The 20039-nt window shown below is 38.6% G+C and overlaps 2 protein-coding genes, 1 long non-coding RNA gene and 1 pseudogene across 7 annotated transcripts; 2 read left to right on the top strand and 2 right to left on the bottom strand.

Annotated features, from left to right (window-relative positions):
• The first annotated feature begins 533 nt into the window (after nt 1-533).
• LOC116308713 (uncharacterized) lies at nt 534-6237 on the top strand. 2 transcript variants are annotated; one of them, XR_016120087.1, is made up of 7 exons: nt 534-818; nt 891-945; nt 1671-1698; nt 2242-2360; nt 2988-3250; nt 4542-4612; nt 5395-6237. It is a non-coding gene; the product is annotated as an uncharacterized LOC116308713 (long non-coding RNA). The 2 variants fall into 2 exon arrangements; XR_016120086.1 differs by lacking the exons at nt 534-818; nt 891-945; nt 1671-1698; nt 2242-2360 and having other exon boundaries at nt 3114-3250.
• LOC116308712 (uncharacterized) lies at nt 2218-9694 on the bottom strand. Of its 4 annotated transcripts, XR_004198532.2 has the most exons (4): nt 9544-9694; nt 5464-7023; nt 4279-4336; nt 2218-3222 (listed from the first exon to the last, which is right to left on the bottom strand). XR_004198532.2 is itself a non-coding variant. In XM_089031904.1 (3 exons), the coding sequence occupies exons 2-3, from the start codon at nt 6630-6632 to the stop codon at nt 2896-2898; spliced, it is 345 nt and encodes a 114-aa protein (XP_088888030.1). In that variant the 5' UTR covers nt 6633-7023; nt 9551-9686; the 3' UTR covers nt 2218-2895. The 4 variants fall into 4 exon arrangements, 2 of the variants coding, with proteins under 2 accessions (XP_088888030.1, XP_031575052.1); XR_004198531.2 differs by lacking the exon at nt 4279-4336 and having other exon boundaries at nt 9544-9693; XM_089031904.1 differs by lacking the exon at nt 4279-4336 and having other exon boundaries at nt 6615-7023; nt 9551-9686.
• LOC148910326 (uncharacterized) lies at nt 6726-9170 on the top strand (annotated as a pseudogene).
• A 3020-nt stretch (nt 9695-12714) lies between the features above and the next one.
• Nucleotides 12715-20028, bottom strand: LOC148910327 (uncharacterized). Its single transcript, XM_089031587.1, has 6 exons — nt 17481-20028; nt 16454-16713; nt 15804-16078; nt 14849-15035; nt 13965-14282; nt 12715-13699 (listed from the first exon to the last, which is right to left on the bottom strand). The coding sequence occupies exons 1-6, from the start codon at nt 19648-19650 to the stop codon at nt 13598-13600; spliced, it is 3312 nt and encodes a 1103-aa protein (XP_088887713.1). The 5' UTR covers nt 19651-20028; the 3' UTR covers nt 12715-13597.
• Between the last annotated feature and the right edge of the window lie 11 nt (nt 20029-20039).

Genomic DNA, 20039 nt, shown 5'->3' on the forward strand with positions numbered 1-20039 from the left:
AGTATGGATTATGCCAGAGCCCTCGTTCTTCGCCGCAGGCCAAAAAGCAGACTCTGGGCATGGGCTGTAGGAGAATATTTGGTTTGTGACGGGGAAAATGCTTGTTAGTAGACCAAATAAATCACTAATTACTTGGATCTTTCTGTTTATATTTTATTGATGGTTACGTGAGATTTCGATGAATAAACATGAATTCAATAGCCTTTTTACCTCCTTTTCCTTCGATAAAACTCGCGATCTTTGTCATTGCTGAGCCTACAATATTTTATTAGGAACTATAAAATAACTTATGAATGTCGCGTTCTGATTGGTTTGGAGCGCGTGCTTTAAGAGAGCACATTGCAAGCGCGCGCACTTTCCTTTGCGTCATTCCTATCTATTATTGTAATTTGTATTTTATAAAAGAAATAAACAACTTGCTTGCTGTGCTGTGCAGTCATAAAACACTTGGGGATTTGCAGAACACTCGAAAAGTGTCCAGAAACACTCCGCCACGCGTCGTGCTTCTCCTAACACTTGTCTCGTGTTCTGCCAACCCTGGCGTGCTTTATAACTGCACACAGCACGTGCGCGCGTTTTCTATTTCTTCAAGACCGCAGATACGTCATTAACCCAGGGAGCCCATTTTCTGTTGTAAAGAAAATACATGAGAAACTGGGCTCCCTGTGTTAATGACGTATTTACGGTTTTCATAATAAAATATAGCGGGCTCATTTAGAAAAACTAAGATGGCGGTTAGAATGAAGTGATGTGAAACGACCGTTTAATGCATGTTCATTCAAAGTAACAATCACTAACACGTGGATAGACAGACCCAAGTGAGTAATTAGTGATTTATTTGGTCTACTAACAAGCATTTTCCCCGTCACAAACCAAATATTCTCCTACAGCCCATGCTCTGGGTACGACGAGCAGATTTGTCTTTCTTGGCTTTTCGAGCACGAGGTGAGTTCATATGTTTATATTTCATTGTTTTCTTTTTTCTTTTGGGAGGTGAAAATTTCAAATGTCCAGAATAATTCTTAACATCCCCCTTTAAAGTCATGCAAAAAGATACGACCCCCCCCAAACAGGCTAAAATCCTTCATCCCCCCCCTCCATTTTTCTGATAAAAACTTGCCCATCCCCCCTTTTTCCTACCAAAATTTTTACCTGCCCCCCCCCCCCCCCCCCCCCCCACCGCTATACATTATGAACGCATCCTAAAGGGGAGGTTTATGAATATCAGAAATGAATACTGTGAAAAAGATTGATATTTAGATGAAATTAAGGGAAACAAAGGTAGGCCATAGATAGGGCTATATATAGGTAGGTTTTCAGCACACCCACTACTACTACTACTACTACTCCTACTTAATACTACTTCTATTAATAATAAATTACACTATAATAAAATCTACACTTTATACATACATACATGATAAAGTTTTAATATGAGAACTTTCAAAACATCACAAGTATATCTATAAATTCCAAATTGTACTTTGTGCGATTTTTTGTTTATAATACACTCAACAAAATTGAGCAACTTAATTGGGACTCTACAGAGTACAGTTTGGTATTTAATTGTACTCCTCTTGTCCAATCAAAATCGAGTAATTTTGTTCAGTTTATTGTCATAAGATAAACTTTTTTTCCAGGTTCTAAATTGCCCTTCCTTCTTTTTTTAGTGTATGCAGCACAATGTGACAATTCTGGGTAAGTCTGCTTTAATAATATAAAATGATTGAATGAAATTGTGGGAATGCGTAGTTCCAGAAATTATCCCAACTCCACTTACCCCCACAGAGGAATTTTTTTCAGACCCCCTCCCAAAAAATCAGGACAATTCATTAAGCTCTCAGTCTCTAATATGCTCACTCTGGAAAAACATCCCTGGAAGGCGCTTTCCTAGAGGAATTGTTTTGGGGGACAAAACAGTAGGCTGTCTTTTCTTATGCAAAAAAAACATCCATTGTTTTGTCTCCCAGAACAATTCCTTTTGGGACTCTGTGTAAGAGGGGTCTATAGGTTATATAGGCTTTACATCATCACCAGTTATTACAGGAGAAACCGAAGAATCTGGCTTGATCTGATTTACACGAGAAAGAATTTAGTTTCCCAGGAGGAAATGATTATTTGGCTGCCATCATGTGATGGTGCAAAGCCTCTATATAAGATTGTTATAGAGATTTTATTGTGGAGTCGTTAATGTTAAGGAATTAAACTTTCCTAAAAAACATTTTCACATTTTATTTTCAGTTTCATTTTATTTTCATCATAACAAGTTCCACATAACCTGAGGTGTGTCTTACATCCACCTTTGGGAATTTGATCAATGGAAGACAAGAAACCCAGAAGTCTTGGGCTCTGTTGTTTGGGTATGTTGTTTAAAGACAAAACAATAAAAAGACTATTCACCATTTTCCATTCATCGGTTCACTGGTCAAACACAAAGCATTCATTCACCATTCTCCATACATCAGTTCACTGGTCAAACACAAAGCATTCATTCACCATTCTCCATACATCAGTTCACTGGTCAAATACAAAGCATTCATTCACCATTCTCCATACATCGGTTCATTGGTCAAATACAAAGCACTTAGTCGAGGCTGCAAGGTTCAAATTTGAATAACGGAACCCTTTGAAAGTACCTTGGCGCCTGGCTTTAGTGCTTTACGCGTTTGACCAGTACACCAGTTTAAAGAGAAGGTTATACACTGTTTTCATAATGGCTGACAAGCGCACCAAAACGAGGTCACCCAGTCATCTTGCAAGGCTGAACAAGGCTGCTCATTCAAAATAAAGGTGGATAGCGCGAATTCAGGTCAAAGCAAAAAGTCAATTTCTATACATTTCTTTACTTTCCTTCTATAAACGCATTTCATGTGCTTTTATTTCTTCTATCGTAAACTAAAGACTGGTTGACCTCGTTCTTGTGCACTTGTCAGCCATTATGAGAACGGTGTATTTGAAGTGCACTTCTTGGGGTCTTTTGTCTGTAGTCAAACTATTTTTGATGTACGCCACCAACCAACAATCCTCATGGAATAAAGGTCTTCCAAGGTCTCTACACTGGTCCAGTTTATCACTTGTGTCTTGCCATCGTCGATTGAGAGTTTTGACAACATAGTTGATGTCATGTGCAGAGTCTTCTTCAATGGCTGGGTGTAGCTGCTTGGTCAAAGTGTTGATCTTGTCCATGTAGCATTGCTTGATGTCACGTTCTTCGCATTTGACCTGTGATGTAACAAGAATGAATATCATGGTTAGTTGTTTTAGTTTTCTGTTGATGCTTTCCCCACTCTTTTGTAGTTAGTTTTTAATTATTTGTTTAATTGTTTTTCTTTTCTTTGTGTTGTTGTTTGTCTTTAATTCCTTGTCATTTTTTGTCTTTCTGTTTGTTTGTGTTTGTATATTTACTTGTTTGTGTTGATTTGTTTTTCCTTGTTTTTGTTTTATTTCTTTTTAATTTGTTTGTATTTATTTGATTCTGTGTTTTTGTTTAAGCTTTTCCTTGTTTGTGTTTTATTTTTGTTTGCATTTATTTGTTGTTTTTTTTTTTTGTTTCTTTGTGTTTTTGTTTTAGTTTCATTGTGTTGTCTGTTGCGTCGTTTCATTGCGTTTTTGTTTGCATACTCATACACTTATTTCAATAAAGTTAGTCACCTGAAAAGCTACAAAGCTGAGACCGGCAAGGATTATAGGTAGATACATTTTACATGTTTCAACAGCTTGATGACTGTTGATGGACTTGAGATCTTTTACCAGTTACAGTCTCACCTCCTCTGAACATCCTCAACTGCTGCAGTTTGTGTCAAAAGCTATACTTGTTGAATATGAAATATTTCCCCATGATTCTCAGCGATCACAGCTTTCTAGGTTTTTGGTGACTAACTTTATTGAAATAAGTATATAAACAAGAATGGAAATAAATTATTGGTGATTTCAAACCACTGAATTATTTTTATAATGTATTGTTGCTGAAGGATTTCATTGATTATAACTTTGATGTTTCAAATTATGTAATAGAATTTATCCCAAGTCCAAAAAATCGTGAAGCAGATCTTAGCCTACAGCTACAGTATAGGATTATTTAGCCATTCTTTGCAAGCATGCTTCAAACAAATGATCAATGAAACACTACATCAACACAACACACTTGGGAAATAAAGTTCAACCCAGTTGTAAATGACCAAAAGGAGAGTGATTTGACTTCCATTAATTTGTCTGGGCTGTTTTGGTATTCATGTTATATTCTCCTTCATGCTAACATGACAGTAACACATGACTCACAAAAGCCTTCCTTTGGCTGAGAGATATTTCTTGAAGTAAAATTTCTCTATGTATTGAACTGAAAAAGGACCAAAAAGAATTTTTTTGGGGGGGAAAAAAGGAAAGAATGAAATATAATTGGACACATTAAAATGAACTATCATTGCATGACATTATGATTACAAAGTATTTTTTGTTATTTTTTAAAAGATTGCAAACCTTTTTATAGCAATTAAATAGCACAAAAACTAAATAGCAGTAAAGACATTTATTCTATTTCACAGATATATGGTTGCACTCTACTTTTAAATTATGTCTGAGGCCAGAAAAGACAAGCGATGGACTTTGGAGAAAGGTGAGAGGGGTGGGGATGAACCTCAATAGGGTGAGGTGGGGATAAACCTCAATAGGGTGAGGTGGGGATAAACCTCAATAGGGTGAGGTGGGGATAAACCTCAATAGGGTGAGGTGGGGATAAACCTCAATAGGGAGAGGTGAGGATAAACCTCAATAGGGTGTGGTGGGGATAAACCTCAATAGGGTGAGGTGGGGATAAACCTCAATAGGGTGAGGTGGGGATAAACCTCAATAGGGAGAGGTGAGGATAAACCTCAATAGGGTGTGGTGGGGATAAACCTCAATAGGGTGAGGTGGGGATAAACCTCAATAGGGTGAGGTGGGGATAAACCTCAATAGGGTGAGGTGGGGATAAACCTCAATAGGGTGAGGTGGGGATAAACCTCAATAGGGTGAGGTGGGGATAAACCTCAATAGGGTGAGGTAGGATAAACCTCAATAGGGTGAGGTGGGGATAAACCTTAATAGGGTGAGGTAGGATAAACCTCAATAGGGTGAGGTGGGGATAAACCTCAATAGGGTGAGGTGCAAATAAACCTCAATAGGGTGAGGTAGGATAAATCTCAATAGGGTGAGGTGGGGATGAACCTCAATAGGGTGAGGTGGGGATAAACTTCAATAGGGTGAGGCGGGGATGAACCTTAATAGGGTGAGGTGGGGATAAACCTCAATAGGGTGAGGTGGGGATAAACCTCAATAGGGGGAGATGGGGATAATATTCAATTGGGGTTAGGGGTACTTGTATTGGGTACTTATGAATTTTTTGTATATTGTTTTCAGGGCAAGTGATGGACTCGGGATTATTTGGTAGGATTGCAGAATATGACACAATATCGCCAGCACCAATACCTTTTCGAGGTCTCGCCAGCACCAATACCTCCTCGAGGTCTCACCAGCACCACTGCCTCCTCGAGGTCCCACCAGCACAGGTTGTTGCTACCCCCTGCTGACCAGGACCACAGCAGTAAATTACTGTCCCGACAACAGCCATCTTATGAAACCATACCAGGTGACTCCTCTAATGGTGAACACTGGTGATAAGTATATCAGACTCTGAACTCCCTACAGACCCATGAGAGTACCTTGGTGACAAGGCAGCCTTTGTACTGTGAGGATTATTGCAAGTAGGAGAATTACAAAATAACCACACCCCACCAACCCATAGGTTTTACTGCACAACAGTGATTTATATATCTGAGCAATGTAATCTATAATGTAGAGGGACTGGGTTTTATTTATTCAATTAAGTATTAATTTATTCATCACATGGGTGAATGCGAGGCTGCTGAGCAACTGGGTTTTATTTAATCAAATAAGTATTTATGTATTCAGAGTTTGCTGAGGGACTGGGTCTATAATGTATTCAATTAAGTATTAATATATTCAGAGTCTGCTGAGGGACTGGGTCTATAATGTATTAAATTAAGTATTAATATATTCAGAGTCTGCTAAGGGACTGGGCCTGTATTTTATTTTATTAAGGATTACATGTGTGAATGGGTGAATTCGAGGCTATGTGTGGAGGCAAATCTATTGTTCCACGAGGACATGGTTGCCGCGTGAGTAAGGTTCATTGAAGGTAAAATGATGTCATCATGAAATAAAACAATGTTTAAAGCAGAACACTTTAAGATATTTTTGATTTTACAATATGATTTTAAGGTTTATTTTCAGGTTGTGGTAACTGTAAATTTTAGGTAATGACATTTTTCCATATTGTGGCATTTTAGAATTTATATGATAATTTACATTTACCATGCTATTTTTTAAGCTTGTTCTATTTTGAGTTAGGTGTTTTAGGGGCTCGAACAAAATGCACTTTTGAATTTGGGTCCCCTTAGGAAATTCCTGGCTATGCCCCATCCCAAATGCTGAACTCCTGGTTTGTTTTTTCTGTAGTTGATATAGTTTTGCTGCTGTAGGTAAACCATTAACTTATCACTGCTGTACACACCCATGAATAGTAAGGTATGATCATTTATACTCCTACTCACACTAACCTTCACAGTGACTGTCATTTACGTCATCAGCGCACTCCCATAAAATCTGCAAAGAGCCATCACCTAATATCCTTACCCACAACCTTCAGAAAGAGAACAGCCCACTGATAAATGGCAACAAGGTTAGACTCTGTCAGGTTAATCGGTAACTTTTTGCACTGTCTGACGATGATTCCCAGCCTGGTAGGGCAACTTTGGTTAGCACTGATAGGGCCTTGTGGGATCACTCTTAGTCTGGCCCCTACCCTTTGACCTGTCCAGCATGGGTGACCCTAACAGGAGTACATGACTCCAGCCGGCATAGCTCTAGGGGTCACTGGGACACGCAAACCGCCTCACCACGATAAGGTGGCGATCCCATCGAGACCGGTTAGGACCTTGTATGAGGTATCAAGTGTGTTCCACTTTTCTGGTGTACAAATAATAAAAGATAATAGTATTAGATATACGAGAGTAATTCAAAATAGTGAAGGGTTCCAGTAGATTTTGAAAACAAATCACTAGAATCAATTAATTTCTTAAAACTGGGCTAAACAGATTGTTTTTTAAATTTTTGTTTTGTTGTTACTGAGAACCCTTGTCTATTAAATGCTTTTGTTTAGATAATTAGTGCCTAACTATATAATAATGATAATAATAATTTTCTTTATTCACATGATTAAGAAAAAATCATGCATAAATAAGAAAAAATGAATAATATGTGTATATATACATATGTAACTAAATTACATACACTCAATTGAAGAATCGTTGTCGGGTTCAGAAACATAGAACATAGAAGCTGAGACCGAAATGGCACATGGGAAGTACGTTAATTAGATGCATGCTGTGACCGGCGAACCATGGCATCATCCTCTGTTTTTAATACACGTTTGGCATTCTAAACCGACTGCATGGATAGCGCAAATGAATACATTGTAATATAATTATGTCATTTCCCATGTGCTATTTGGGCATGTCAGCTTCTATGTTCTATGTTTCTGAACCCGGCAACGATTCTTCAATTGAGTGTATATAAGTTCATAAGCTTACTAGAGTACAAACACTAAATGTGTGCAATAGTTATCACTATTTAGTAGAAAATAGCCCTAGAGTGTCCACAGTAAATCCGTTAAACACTCACTACTAAATAGTACAAAATAGTGCTAGTTAAACAATAGAAAACAATGGAATTTGCATGAAATTGTGCTATTTAGTATTACTAAAGTTTCACGGATTTACTGTGTGGTCACTCTAAGTAAACAAAAGAAAACAATAGAATTAGCATAAAATAGCACTATTTAGGGAGCAATCACAAACACTTGTGGAGGGGGGGGACTGGTGAGAAAATGGGGGTCCCCCAAAAAAATGAAGATATCAAAGGGAAAAAAAAGAAAGCTCTGAAGGGGGGTACCTGAAATACCGGAATAACATGTTCAATCATATTTCAACAATATTATGAAAACTCATCCTATGAGCTCTGATATTTTGATATTAAAATGTTTTGCCTGTGATAAAATCCAGATGGTCAGATCTAACTGACAAATTAGAGTTATGGAAATATGTGGTATGTGAAATCTTGACTATTACATCAGATTGCACAGATCAAGAGGTGACTTGGGCCAAAATGAGGCGGAGAGAACAATCAGTGCCATAGAGGATGTTGACGGTGAAACATTGATCTGGGAATATTACCCAATTTTTGATGGCCTCACAGATGAAGAAATTAAGAACCTTTCAGTAGAAGCGCACACTAGAAACGAAGATATTAGAATGCAAAAGAATGCATGGAGTGGCAGAGGAAATTGCTGAAAGAATTGATGGTGCACCTGTTCTGGGTGAGTTTATTCATTCACAGCTGTTGACTGCATCATTTGAAGATTCTCATTTTTTTCAACCAAACTTACATAAAGGAGTACCGGCATACAACAGCTAACAACAAGCCTTCTGTTCCTGGATACCACTATTATGCCGAAACTTGAGGTCTTTATGCAGATGCACGTTCAGTTAGGTGAATTGTATTTGGAGTATATATTCCAGATTCATGTGATCCAGCTACAAAATGTGAATATTGCCAAATTACACAATTGCAAGCACCTGTAATGGAGCATATTCCATGTCCTTTCCCGGATAAGGCAAGAGAAGGTCATTACTTAGATGTTTTCAGTACGCCAACTACAACTGAAGATGGATCACCTCGAGAAATCATGATGACTTCTTACCAAGAGCAAGAGTCAAGAAATGTTTAGAAGCACTCTACTATAAATATACTAAATATTTTGATGGAGAGTGAATTTGAGGTCAAAAAATGCCAGGTTTGGGGGATAGGGGGGCGGCAGGTCTAAAATGCAGCAGACCTGTAGAAATTCAATATATTTTGATTTTAAACAAATTTAGCTGGTCTGCATTTTATCTGTCTGCATTTTATCAGTCTGCATTTTATCAGTCTGCATTTTATCAGTCTGCATTTTATCAGTCTGCATTTTATCAGTCTGCATTTTACCGGTCTGCATTTTAGACCTGCCGGGATACAGGGGGGTGTCTCAAATTTTTATAATGGAATTTTTATAAGGGGGATTCAGCAGATTTTTTTCATAAAGGATAATTTCTCATCAGTTTCCCCCCCCCCCCAAACAAGTTTTTGTGAATGCTTCCTTAGTGATATTTATGTTGCACGCTTTAGTGTTTGCATTCACTAAGCAATGGGCGAGCAAGTTTATAAATCTAATATAGCAAGATATATATAATCTATGAGCCCAGAAATAATTCTTCCTGGGCAAAAAACGTGTACCTAAGTTATGTTTTTTTGATTTGTTTTTGTTTCTTTGTGTTTTTGAGTATAACCAAGGAAACCCAACAACATGAAATACAGTATCATTTACAAAAATATACATATGATGCCCAATATGATACCGTACCTGTTACGTAATTGTCAACACTTTAAACATACCTTTTACCTCTTATTTACGTTCCATTTACGTCCCATTTAAGTCTTTCTTTATGGAAGTCTTGCTAAAGAAACTTTTGCGACGCCATTTTGAATCACACAGGAAGCCCGACACGATCACAGGAAGCCCGACATTACCACAGGAAGCCCGACATGACCGCAGGAAGCCTAAAATTAAGATTGACATCGATACATCGATTGACATATATAATGTTTGATTAAGATTATTATAAATATCTCTCTATTCTCAAGCCAAACTTACAAATATACCAGATAATACAACAGTTAGATACTCTACAGAAGAAATAACGTCCTTACTAACGGCAAATATTCCTCTTGTATTTAGTTTTTTCAAAATAAAGGTGATTCTTATTCGTACTAATTATTAGACTAGATATTTTAGAGGATTTTAACCTTGTCCTTTTACTCATATTATTGTAATAACTAACCGCCAACCCGGTTAGCTCAGTTGGTAAAAGCGTCGGTCTGTTGTGCGGGAGGTCGTGGTTCAAGCCTCGGCTGGACCAACACTCGGGGTCTTAAAATAACTGAGGAGAATGCTGCCTTTATAATTGTATCTGCAAATGGTTAGACCTTCAAGTCTTCTCGGACAAGGACTTAAAACCGTAGGCCCTGTCTCCCAACCCTTCCTAACCTACAGTAAATGGGGGACATAAAAGAACCACTGAGAACGTAAAAAGAAGCCCAATAAGATGACGAATAGCCCAATAGGACGATGAATAGCCCAATAGGATGACGAATAGCCCAATAAGATGACGAATAGCCCAATAAGATGACGAATAGCCCAATAAGATGATGAATAGCCCAATAAGATGACGAATAGCCCAATAAGATAAGGAATAGCCCAATAAGATGACGAATAGCCCAATAAGATAAGGAATAGCCCAATAAGATGACGAATAGCCCAACAACATGATGAATAACCCAATAAGATGATGAATAGCCCAATAAGATAATGAATAGCCCAATAAGATGATGAATAGCCCAATAAGATGACAAATAGGCCAATAAGATGATGAATAGCCCAATAACACGAATAGCCCAATAAGATGATGAATAGCCCAATAAGATGATGCATAGCCCAATAAGATGACAAATAGCCCAATAAGATGACGAATAGCCCAATAAGATGACGAATAGCCCAACAACATGATGAATAGCCCAATAAGATGATGAATAGCCCAACAACATGATGAATAGCCCAATAAGATGATGAATAACCCAATAAGATAATGAATAGCCCAATAACATGACGAATAGCCCAATAAGATGATGAATAGCCCAATAAGATGATGAATAGCCCAATAAGATGACGAATAGCCCAATAAGATGACGAATAGCCCAATAAGATGATGAATAGCCCAATAAGATGACGAATAGCCCAATAAGATGATGAATAGCCCAATAAGATGACGAATAGCCCAATAAGATAATGAATAGCCCAATAAGATGACGAATAGCCCAATAAGATGATGAATAGCCCAATAAGATGACGAATAGCCTAATTAGATAAGGAATAGCCCAATAAGATGATGAATAGCCCAATAAGATGACGAATAGCCCAATGAAATGACGAATAGCCCAATAAGATGACGAATAGCCCAATAAGATAATGAATAGCCCAATAAGATGATGAATAGCCCAATAAGATGACGAATAGCCCAATAAGATGACGAATAGCCCAATAAGATGACGAATAGCCCAATAAGATAATGAATAGCCCAATAAGATGACGAATAGCCCAATAAGATGATGAATAGCCCAATATGATAATGAATAGCCCAATAAGATGATGAATAGCCCAATAAGATGATGAAAAGCCCAATAAGATGATGAATAGCCCAATAAGATGACGAATAGCCCAATAAGATGAGGAATAGCCCAATAAGATAATGAATAGCCCAATAAGATGACGAATAGCCTAATTAGATAAGGAATAGCCCAATAAGATAATGAATAGCCCAATAAGATGACGAATAGCCCAACAAAATGATGAATAGCCCAATAAGATGACGAATAGCCCAATAAGATGATGAATAGCCCAATAAGATGATGAACCCAATAAGACGGTGTTGCCCAATAAGACGAATAGTCCAATAAGACGGTGAATAGCCTAATAAGACGAATAGCCCAATAAGATGATGAATAGCCCAATAAGATGATGAATAGCCCAATAAGATGATGAACCCAATAAGACGGTGTTGCCCAATAAGACGAATAGCCCAATAAGACGATAGTCCACTCCTTTTGCTCAAAAATGACCTATTTTGCAATCTTATAAATAATGCATATTTTTTCAAAAGGTGTGAAAATGGCCCAAAATCGATGAAAACCATGCTTTTTGACCAAAACCGACCTATTTTGCATCCTCTATAAAGTTTGCATATTTTTTTCAAAAGGTGTGAAAATGACCCAAAATCGATGAAAACCATGGGCTATAGTCCATGCTTTTTGCCCAAAAATGACCAAAATGAAGTTATAATCACATAAAATGAGCTGGAGTCTGTAATCTGTACTTTAGTTGTGCCTCGACCTAGAGGTTGTTTTAGGGTTCGATCTGTGAGTTACCCGTCCCCTAACTTAGATAAGTTTAAAAGAAACGCGACCCAGAGAACGTTAAACCCCAAAACTCAATCAATGTCCTATAGAGAACTGAGAATCTACTAGCAACATACAGTCAATGTCATTAACGTTGTCCAGCGAAAAAAGACATTTACACACTTACACATTTAGACATTTAGACATTTAGACATTTAGACATTTAGACATTTATACATTTATACATTTAGACATTTAGACTAAAATAAATATCACGTGTTTCCTCGAACGTTCTGGCATAAAACAAACGCTGAAGTACAATTCTCCATCTTAAATCCTCACTAAATGGTCGGGGCATTCTGGATTTTCGATTCACGAGTTGAATTTTACATTTAAAGTTCAGGCTCACTTTAGTCTAAATGTGTAAATGTGTAAATGTGTAAATGTGTAAATGTGTAAATGTGTAAATGTGTAAATGTGTAAATGTGTAAATGTGTAAATGTGTAAATGTCTTTTTTCGGTGGACAACGTTAATGACATTGACTGTATTATTGTACTGAAGTTTAGACTCGGAAAACAATGAGTGTTCTGTATTTATCTCACAAAATAATCTCGTAAGGTCAATAATGATGGTTTAATCACAAGGCATAATAACAACGAAAACTAACTGAATAATCAGGAACCGGTGTTATAGTTGGCCGTTTACAAGTTTTTGATGAATCTAAAGTAAAGTTTAAGTCACAAGTGCTTTTTTAACTGCACACGAGAAATTGTTGTTCCGATAAGATATATATATATACTTCATGTAAAAGGTGTGTTCATGACATTACATGGGATTTAGTGTGCCATCAAATCTTTAAGTTTTGTCGCAACAGCGAATGGACTACTTCTAGGATACGGCGGCCATTTTGACAGGGGGGACCAAATAAAGATTACAGATAATATACAGAGTTGTCGCGTGTCTTTCTTTTATGGGAAAAGGTGATCAAATGCCGTCTTAATTCATCTCAGCTTTTGTATCATTTACTTGTGGCGAGCTATTAATATCATTATTACTCTAACTAAGCTTTATTTGTACCCTTAGATTGCCGCATAGCATCTTGCAATCCAAGATGGGCCCCATATAGTCTATTGTACGTATGTGCACAAAGAACAAGAACATCTTTGTTTGAATATGAATCGACTAATTCCTATAGTGAAAGCATTCCCCAAGTAAAAGAGAATACCACTAGTCATTGTCACAGTGCTGCAAATATGGAAACGAATACTAACGAATTAATTAAAAATGGCGGCTATGACGTCATGTTAAACTCGAGAAAGTTTAAAAGGGTTAAGTCCTTGGAAAAATATATTTCAGCACTTATATATTTTTTCTATAGCTTCGCTTTATGGTAAAATATTTTCTAAAAGACAAATGAGGTTGTTCAACGTTTACTAAACTAACAGTGTAGAAGGTTGTGCTTCTTTTTTTGAAAGGAAGTAATGTATTGTGGGCTTTTCAAGCGAACCCAGACACTTTGAATTTAGCAGCCAGCTTCGTCTTGCTTCTTGTTGGCTTTCTGTGTGAAGTTTGTGGTGGAATCTGCTTCTCCTTGAATTCCTGGGCAAAAACAACATAGAAAAAACGTGAAAAAGAAAACGAATGAAAAATAAAATGGGCAAGGGCAAGGGCAAGGGCAAGGGCAAGGGCAAGGGCAAGGGCAAGGGCAGGGACAAGGGCAAGGGCAGGGAAAAGGGCAAGGATAAGGACAAGGGCAAGGGCAAAGTCAAAGGCAAGGGTGAGGGTAAAGGACAATGGCAAGGGCAAAAGATAACAATGAGGGCAAAGGCAAGAGCGAGGGCAAGGAATGACAAACAAAACATACCTTGATATCTTTATCATATAAAGACATTACTGAATAAACTTCGCAAACCAGCATTGACCTGGGAATGAATTTCTCAACGAGATCCTGAAAAGCTGATGATGACTTTTCTTCCTCAAACTCACTAACCCCTAACTCTTCTTCGTTGCATACATCAGATTTTAAATCTAGTGGCCACAAAGACGGGTCAGATAAATACTTGACTGCACGTTCCTGTGGATCCCAGGTGTGCTGATGCTCTTGATCTGACAACAGATACCGGAAGATGAACCGACGTAGGGTAGTGACGACAACCAATTTCTGGTCCGTAGACCCGTATGCCTGCGAATTCAAAGTCATTGCTTCTAAGTCATAGTTCAAATACAAATAGCAGCAATCGCAACGATAACAGGTAAAATAGATATTAAAATAAAAATAGACTACTTCGGCGACAAAGCGACCATCTTGAAACTACAAAAAAAGTTTTAAAATATTCACTTGTCCGCCATTTTGTTTTTTGGCCTCCTTAACCACCCACACCGTACAGCGTTTCCAGGCACTAGGGACTAACCTACCTATATTTCCCCCTGGTAATCCCGGGCTAGGGTCAGCCAAGGTTAGCTCCTTCCCTTGTAAGCAGGCCCTAGCAGGCTGAAATTGGAGGGAGGAGACAAAGCCCTGGTATGCCCGATTTAACACTCACCTTGAAAAGGCTACCGATTGATCGAATTTGAAATTGGAGGGCGAAAAAAAGAGAGAAACTAGAGAAAAAGGCTTGAAGCACAGGGGAGAACCAACAAACAGCTCTACTCTCCCTACAAGGAGGCCGGGAATTAGGCCACCCGTGCAGCTTAGCCAGATAAAAATGCATCTTCATCTTCTTCATAACTTTTTCTAACACACAATACCTTAGTCACTTTCTGAAGTCCTTCTTCAGACAGCGGTTTCCTGTACTTATCAGGAATAGTTTGAACAGAAGCTTCAGCAAGGAATTCCTCTAGCTTCTGGTACATGCTCACTACGTGACAGAGCTTGTACTCCTTTTGAGGATCTTCAAAAAGTGCTTTGGGAAGTAGATTGGAGCTTGGAAGCTTTCTAAACCAGGAGAGAATGCAAGCAAACAAGAGAGCATAAATGAAATAGGAAAACTTCTTGATAACGCGCGCGCAATGTAAATTCCTGGTTGGGCTATTTTAGTAACCGAATGCAGTTTAAATTTCGACTTACCCTGTTCCCGTGCGTCATCAACTTGCGCTCACGCGCCCTTTCCGTTTCGTTTTTAGTGGTCAAAACAATAAATAGAAAGATCGCGCACGCGCAATCTGATGACGCACGGAAGTAGGGTAAGGCGAAATTTAAACTGCATCCGGTTACTAAAAATAGCTTTGCAGCAGAATAGTACTATTTTGTCATTTGGTAATTACTTCCGTTTCATTTATGACTAAAGACAGAATCATCTGCACAGGCTTAATCTCGCTTAAGAGCAAATCATTTGCAAAAGTCAACTGTAATGTAAAGAATGTACAGCTTGAACAATACCAATGTTTTGAAATCCCACGGACTTCTAATGGTATCTGTGAATAGCTGACTTATAGACGAGGCTAAGCCTGAGCAAATGAGTCTGTAGTCTTCAAAAACAGCTGTATGCATCGAATGCAAAACTGGTGTATCTTTTGGGAATGGGCAGACTGACACGATCACATCAAACTAAATACGCTTTGCAATCCAGTGCATTTGTTCCTGATGATCCTAATAATATTTATAAGCAGGGTCATGTAATAGTGCAATTGGCCTATTGGTAAGCAATCACTATCATGATGGTCAAGGACAGCTTTGGATAAGAAGGAACATAAGAAGTGGTACCTTTTGACATAGTCTACCAGGGGCATTTTAAACATTCGTGGGCTAAAGACAGAAGTCTTACTTAACCAACATATAATCACTTCCAAATGATCGAGAAGATCTTGCACACCCTTGATTTTTTTGTCTCTTAACACACTCAAACGGTTTTGTTGGTCAGCGTTCAGAGGTTCTTGAGGCAGTCTTTGGGTAATGTCATTGAGAACGTTGGCGCATGTGTGGAAGAGTTCGTTGCTGTAAGGGAATTGTCTGAGACCACCATCAGTACTCAGATGAACCTGAAAACACAGAAGTGAAAGATATAACGCATTTCTATATTCTAAGTCAGTTTTAAAAACTGTCAGTCACTCCTCGTTCGTTCGTTCCATTGTACGTGACATGATTCCAAAATTAAAAAAGCTATTTATAAATTTTTAATGGCGACAATGTATCACAAACAACTACTTCAGATTTACAAATATAAGTTTTAAAGTATTTCCTTTAAATAAAAGAAAATGATAAAACGTTTTCGTAGAAGTTTTCGAATACGGACAGTACTTTAAAAATGAAACTCGAGCGGGCAAGCGGGCAAGCGGGCAAGCGGGCAAGCGGGCAAGCGGGCAAGCGGGCAAGCGGGCAAGCGGACAAGCGGGCACACAGGCACGCAAACTAACCTTTCCAATTAAAAATCGACCAGCCAGTTCACTTTCTATCTTGCCAAAGTCATAATGGATCTCGTGCCCTTTTCCATATTCAGTGTCATGATATGAATGCTGCAGAATTTCATCATCCCATTCGAAGCAAATCAGTTCACTTTTCTTTACATCTTGAACGTGGACTATTGGCAAACTGCTTGAACATCCAGATGAATCAGACTTCTTTAGAAAGTCCAAAGCAGGACACGATCCTTCAAGTGCTAGCCTTAGAACTTTTCCTACAATCAGCAGCAAAAATATGTTAGCAACCGCATAAAACTTTTAAATTGTATTAAAGTTTTTAACTTTTTCCAACTTTTTCAAATTTTAAAATGAAAAGAAATTTTTTTAAACCTATATAACCTTTTTCCTCCGCAATTTAAGAGTAACTACAAGATATCAAATACTACATTAGTTTCAGTTTTACCCGTTTAGCTGTACCACTGCTGTACAAGCGGTGGTAAATAGTGATTACAAGTTGATAACAAGTTTATAACATCATTATATTACACAAGTAGCAATTACCATTGCCATAGCGTACTCGACATATAATGCGAGGCCTATCAACTTATGACAAATAACTTATAACTTTAATAATGAATTATAAATAAGAGATTGACTTCTAATTAACAAATAAAACAGCTTTTTACGTGCTCCGCTCAGTAATAAAGCACGCAGGAGTGAAGTTAGCACGAAAGAAGTGAAGGAGAAGCACGAGCCGTAGTGCTTTTTACACTTTTTGAGTGATGACGGAGCTTTCTAAGTGCTTTATTACTGAACGGAGCACGGAAAAAAGCTGTTTTATTCGTTTTATTATATTGTTACTAATTCTATTTCGGTATTAATTTTATTTACGAAAAAAGGAAAGATGGTCACAGAATCTAGCAGAACTTCGCGCTCACGGATGGCGTCAGCACCGTTATCCGTTCACTAATAAAGCACAGTTTTCGACCAATCAGCGAGCATCTTAACTATCTTAACTTTATAATGATAAATAATAAAATACCTTGGAATTCGTTTTGAATCCTCTGAAGAGCAAGGATGGCTTTGTACAGATACTGTCCGTGAAAGCCTTGGTCAACCAGAAAGTATGATACAGAGGACATCTCAGTTAGATGTGGCACTTCTTGTGTAGTGTCTCCTTCAATTACAGATCTCACATTTTCCCAAGATGAAATGAACTCTTTCATCGATTCTTTCAACTTCTTGTAGTGTAACTCTCCCTTGATCAAATCTCCAATCAAGTTCTCGGAATCCCTACGACCAAGTCGCCTGCCAAAGTGGCTCTCTAGCATATTGGCGAACTTGATTAAGGGATAGAGGTGGCCAATCACTGGAAGTACTTTCATATATTGAATAAACAAGCCTAGGAGGCCGTGGCTTTTCTTGTTGGAATCAGAGGCCTTGTTGTAGCTCGCACAAAGATATTCCAAAGACTTCTGCTTAGTGAAACGAAATAGACGGGGGAGCCAAGAGTTTCGCATTTCCACTGTGAAATTTCCAGTGACGTCTTGTTCATCAATTTGGGCCTCTAACGAAGAGGGTCTAACGTGTTCACTCTGCTGTCTTGTGCCGTTGTCTTTTTGACTCTTGAAGAACTGGTCTACTGTATGAGAGAAACCCTTTTGAATTTCTTTCCTTGACTGATCAGTCAATTGCGGTCCGCCCATCGGCTTAGTAAGTAGGCTAGAAGTTTCTTCCATAAGAATATGGATTGCAGACACTACTTGCTCCTCGTTGAAGCCCCAAAGCCTCTTAAGGACTTCTAGATCATCATCGATTGCTTTTAGACACTGCTCGACTGGATGGGCTTTGTCTGGCGGACAGTGTAAAAACTCAGTCAACTTTTCCCTTGAAAATGTATCTAGGGACATTCCAGCAAAAAGGGCTGCATGAACGAGTATACGGAGCAGTCTAAAGCTTGAGGGAGTCATGTCGATCACAGACAATTCATCTGGTATTGTGACGACAGCTGACTTGGCTGTATCGATTCCTTTGGGTGGTGAGCAAGGCTTGTTACACTGTGGACAAGTAGTTTGCTGATTGCTTCTCAAAAAGGCTGTCCTGCATGAGCATGTAAAAACGACAAGCGTCTCATGACGTTTCTGATTCAAATCGTCCAGCTTAGCTAGCACGTATCCGCCTGCAGCCTTGGATGGATCGAGAAGGTAGGAAAGGAATGGACGATCAATGTTCGATGATGAACTACACTCTGAAGTTAGAATGGCAAGCAAATGGAGCACTATTGTTGCCTTTCGAAGCGAGCTCAAAGAAACCTCTGCCGATATTCTCAACTCTTTGCCCTTGAAATCCTCCTTTCCCGTCAGGCAAAAGACCAGTTGCTTGTAAATTGGGGCCAATTTTTTTGGAAGAAACTTGATGATTGAGCCTATTGCCTTGTTGACGGTGTCGACTTGGTTCGAATGTGATAGATACAGCCCTTCAATTAACGAACAAGCAAATGCTTTCCTTCCTTTTGCATCGGTATCAAGTTTGGAGCACAATGTCTTCATGGTATTGGAATCACCTCTTTCTATTAGCTTGACCAGCGCACTGTCAAACTCCTTCTTCATTTTGATATCTTTGAAGATCTTGATCGGAACCTTGCTTATCTCGTCGGACCAAGTTAACGTTGTTAGAGCTGGTAGCATGGCTGAATCTTCACAAAGTCGCCTTAATTCATACAAAGAGACTTCCTGTCTCAGTAACCTTAGGAAGTACAGCATAAATGCAGCTTTTCTGGGATTATCCGTGGTACTCCCTCGGGGAGCTTCTAGGCACGAGCTGATGTACTTCAAAAGGCTTGAAAATGGGGTTTCTTGTTTCAGAATTGAAGGGTCTTCCAGGACAAGTTCAGCAATAGATGCCAGGGAGTTTCTAACATACGAAACAGCTGTGAGTAATTTGAGTATGTCTTGATTCTTCCTTGATTCTTTCACGACACTCATAGCGGTCTTTAGGCACTTCATTGTAGGACTAGTCGATGAGGACACTTCAGAAACGTCAAATTCAAGATCTCCTTGTGTCAATCGGTCAAAGCCTTCCAAACAAATTGTAGCTAGATAGCAATCTTGAACTCCTTTTACATCATCAACTGCACTTGTTAAGGCTTCTTCTAACACTTGTAGAAATGAATAAAAACTGCTTGAGGTTGCTGAGTCTTCTAGAATATCCATGAAGGGAGCATCTTCCTCTGAGAGGATCGTAAGGATAATTATCTTACAGATGAGAGGGCTTGCAAGGGCAAGAGTGTCCTTCTTCGAAAAAGAACAGGCTTTGAAAAAGATACTATAAAGTTGCTCTTCCGATTCACAGTTGCCAAGACATCTCCATAGAAAGCTGATTTTAAACTCGTCTGCTTTGCTTGAGTGCTTTCAATGTCGTCCATAATACCAAGGACATCATCGAAGCAATTGTGAAGGTCGCCTTCCTCTCCTTCTCGTTGAGACAGTCCTCCAATATAATACAGAGGAAAAGGGTTGTCATAACTTGGAGAAAGAACCATATTTCCGAAATCGCTGCAAACTCTTAAGTTGTAGAATAGTCTAGAAGGTTCTAGACCTGA

Source organism: Actinia tenebrosa, unplaced genomic scaffold (genome assembly GCF_029948245.1).
Source record: "Actinia tenebrosa isolate PJP-AT-01 unplaced genomic scaffold, QUT_ActTen_1.0 PGA_scaffold17__23_contigs__length_9995812, whole genome shotgun sequence".
Classification (NCBI taxonomy): domain Eukaryota; kingdom Metazoa; phylum Cnidaria; class Anthozoa; order Actiniaria; family Actiniidae; genus Actinia; species Actinia tenebrosa.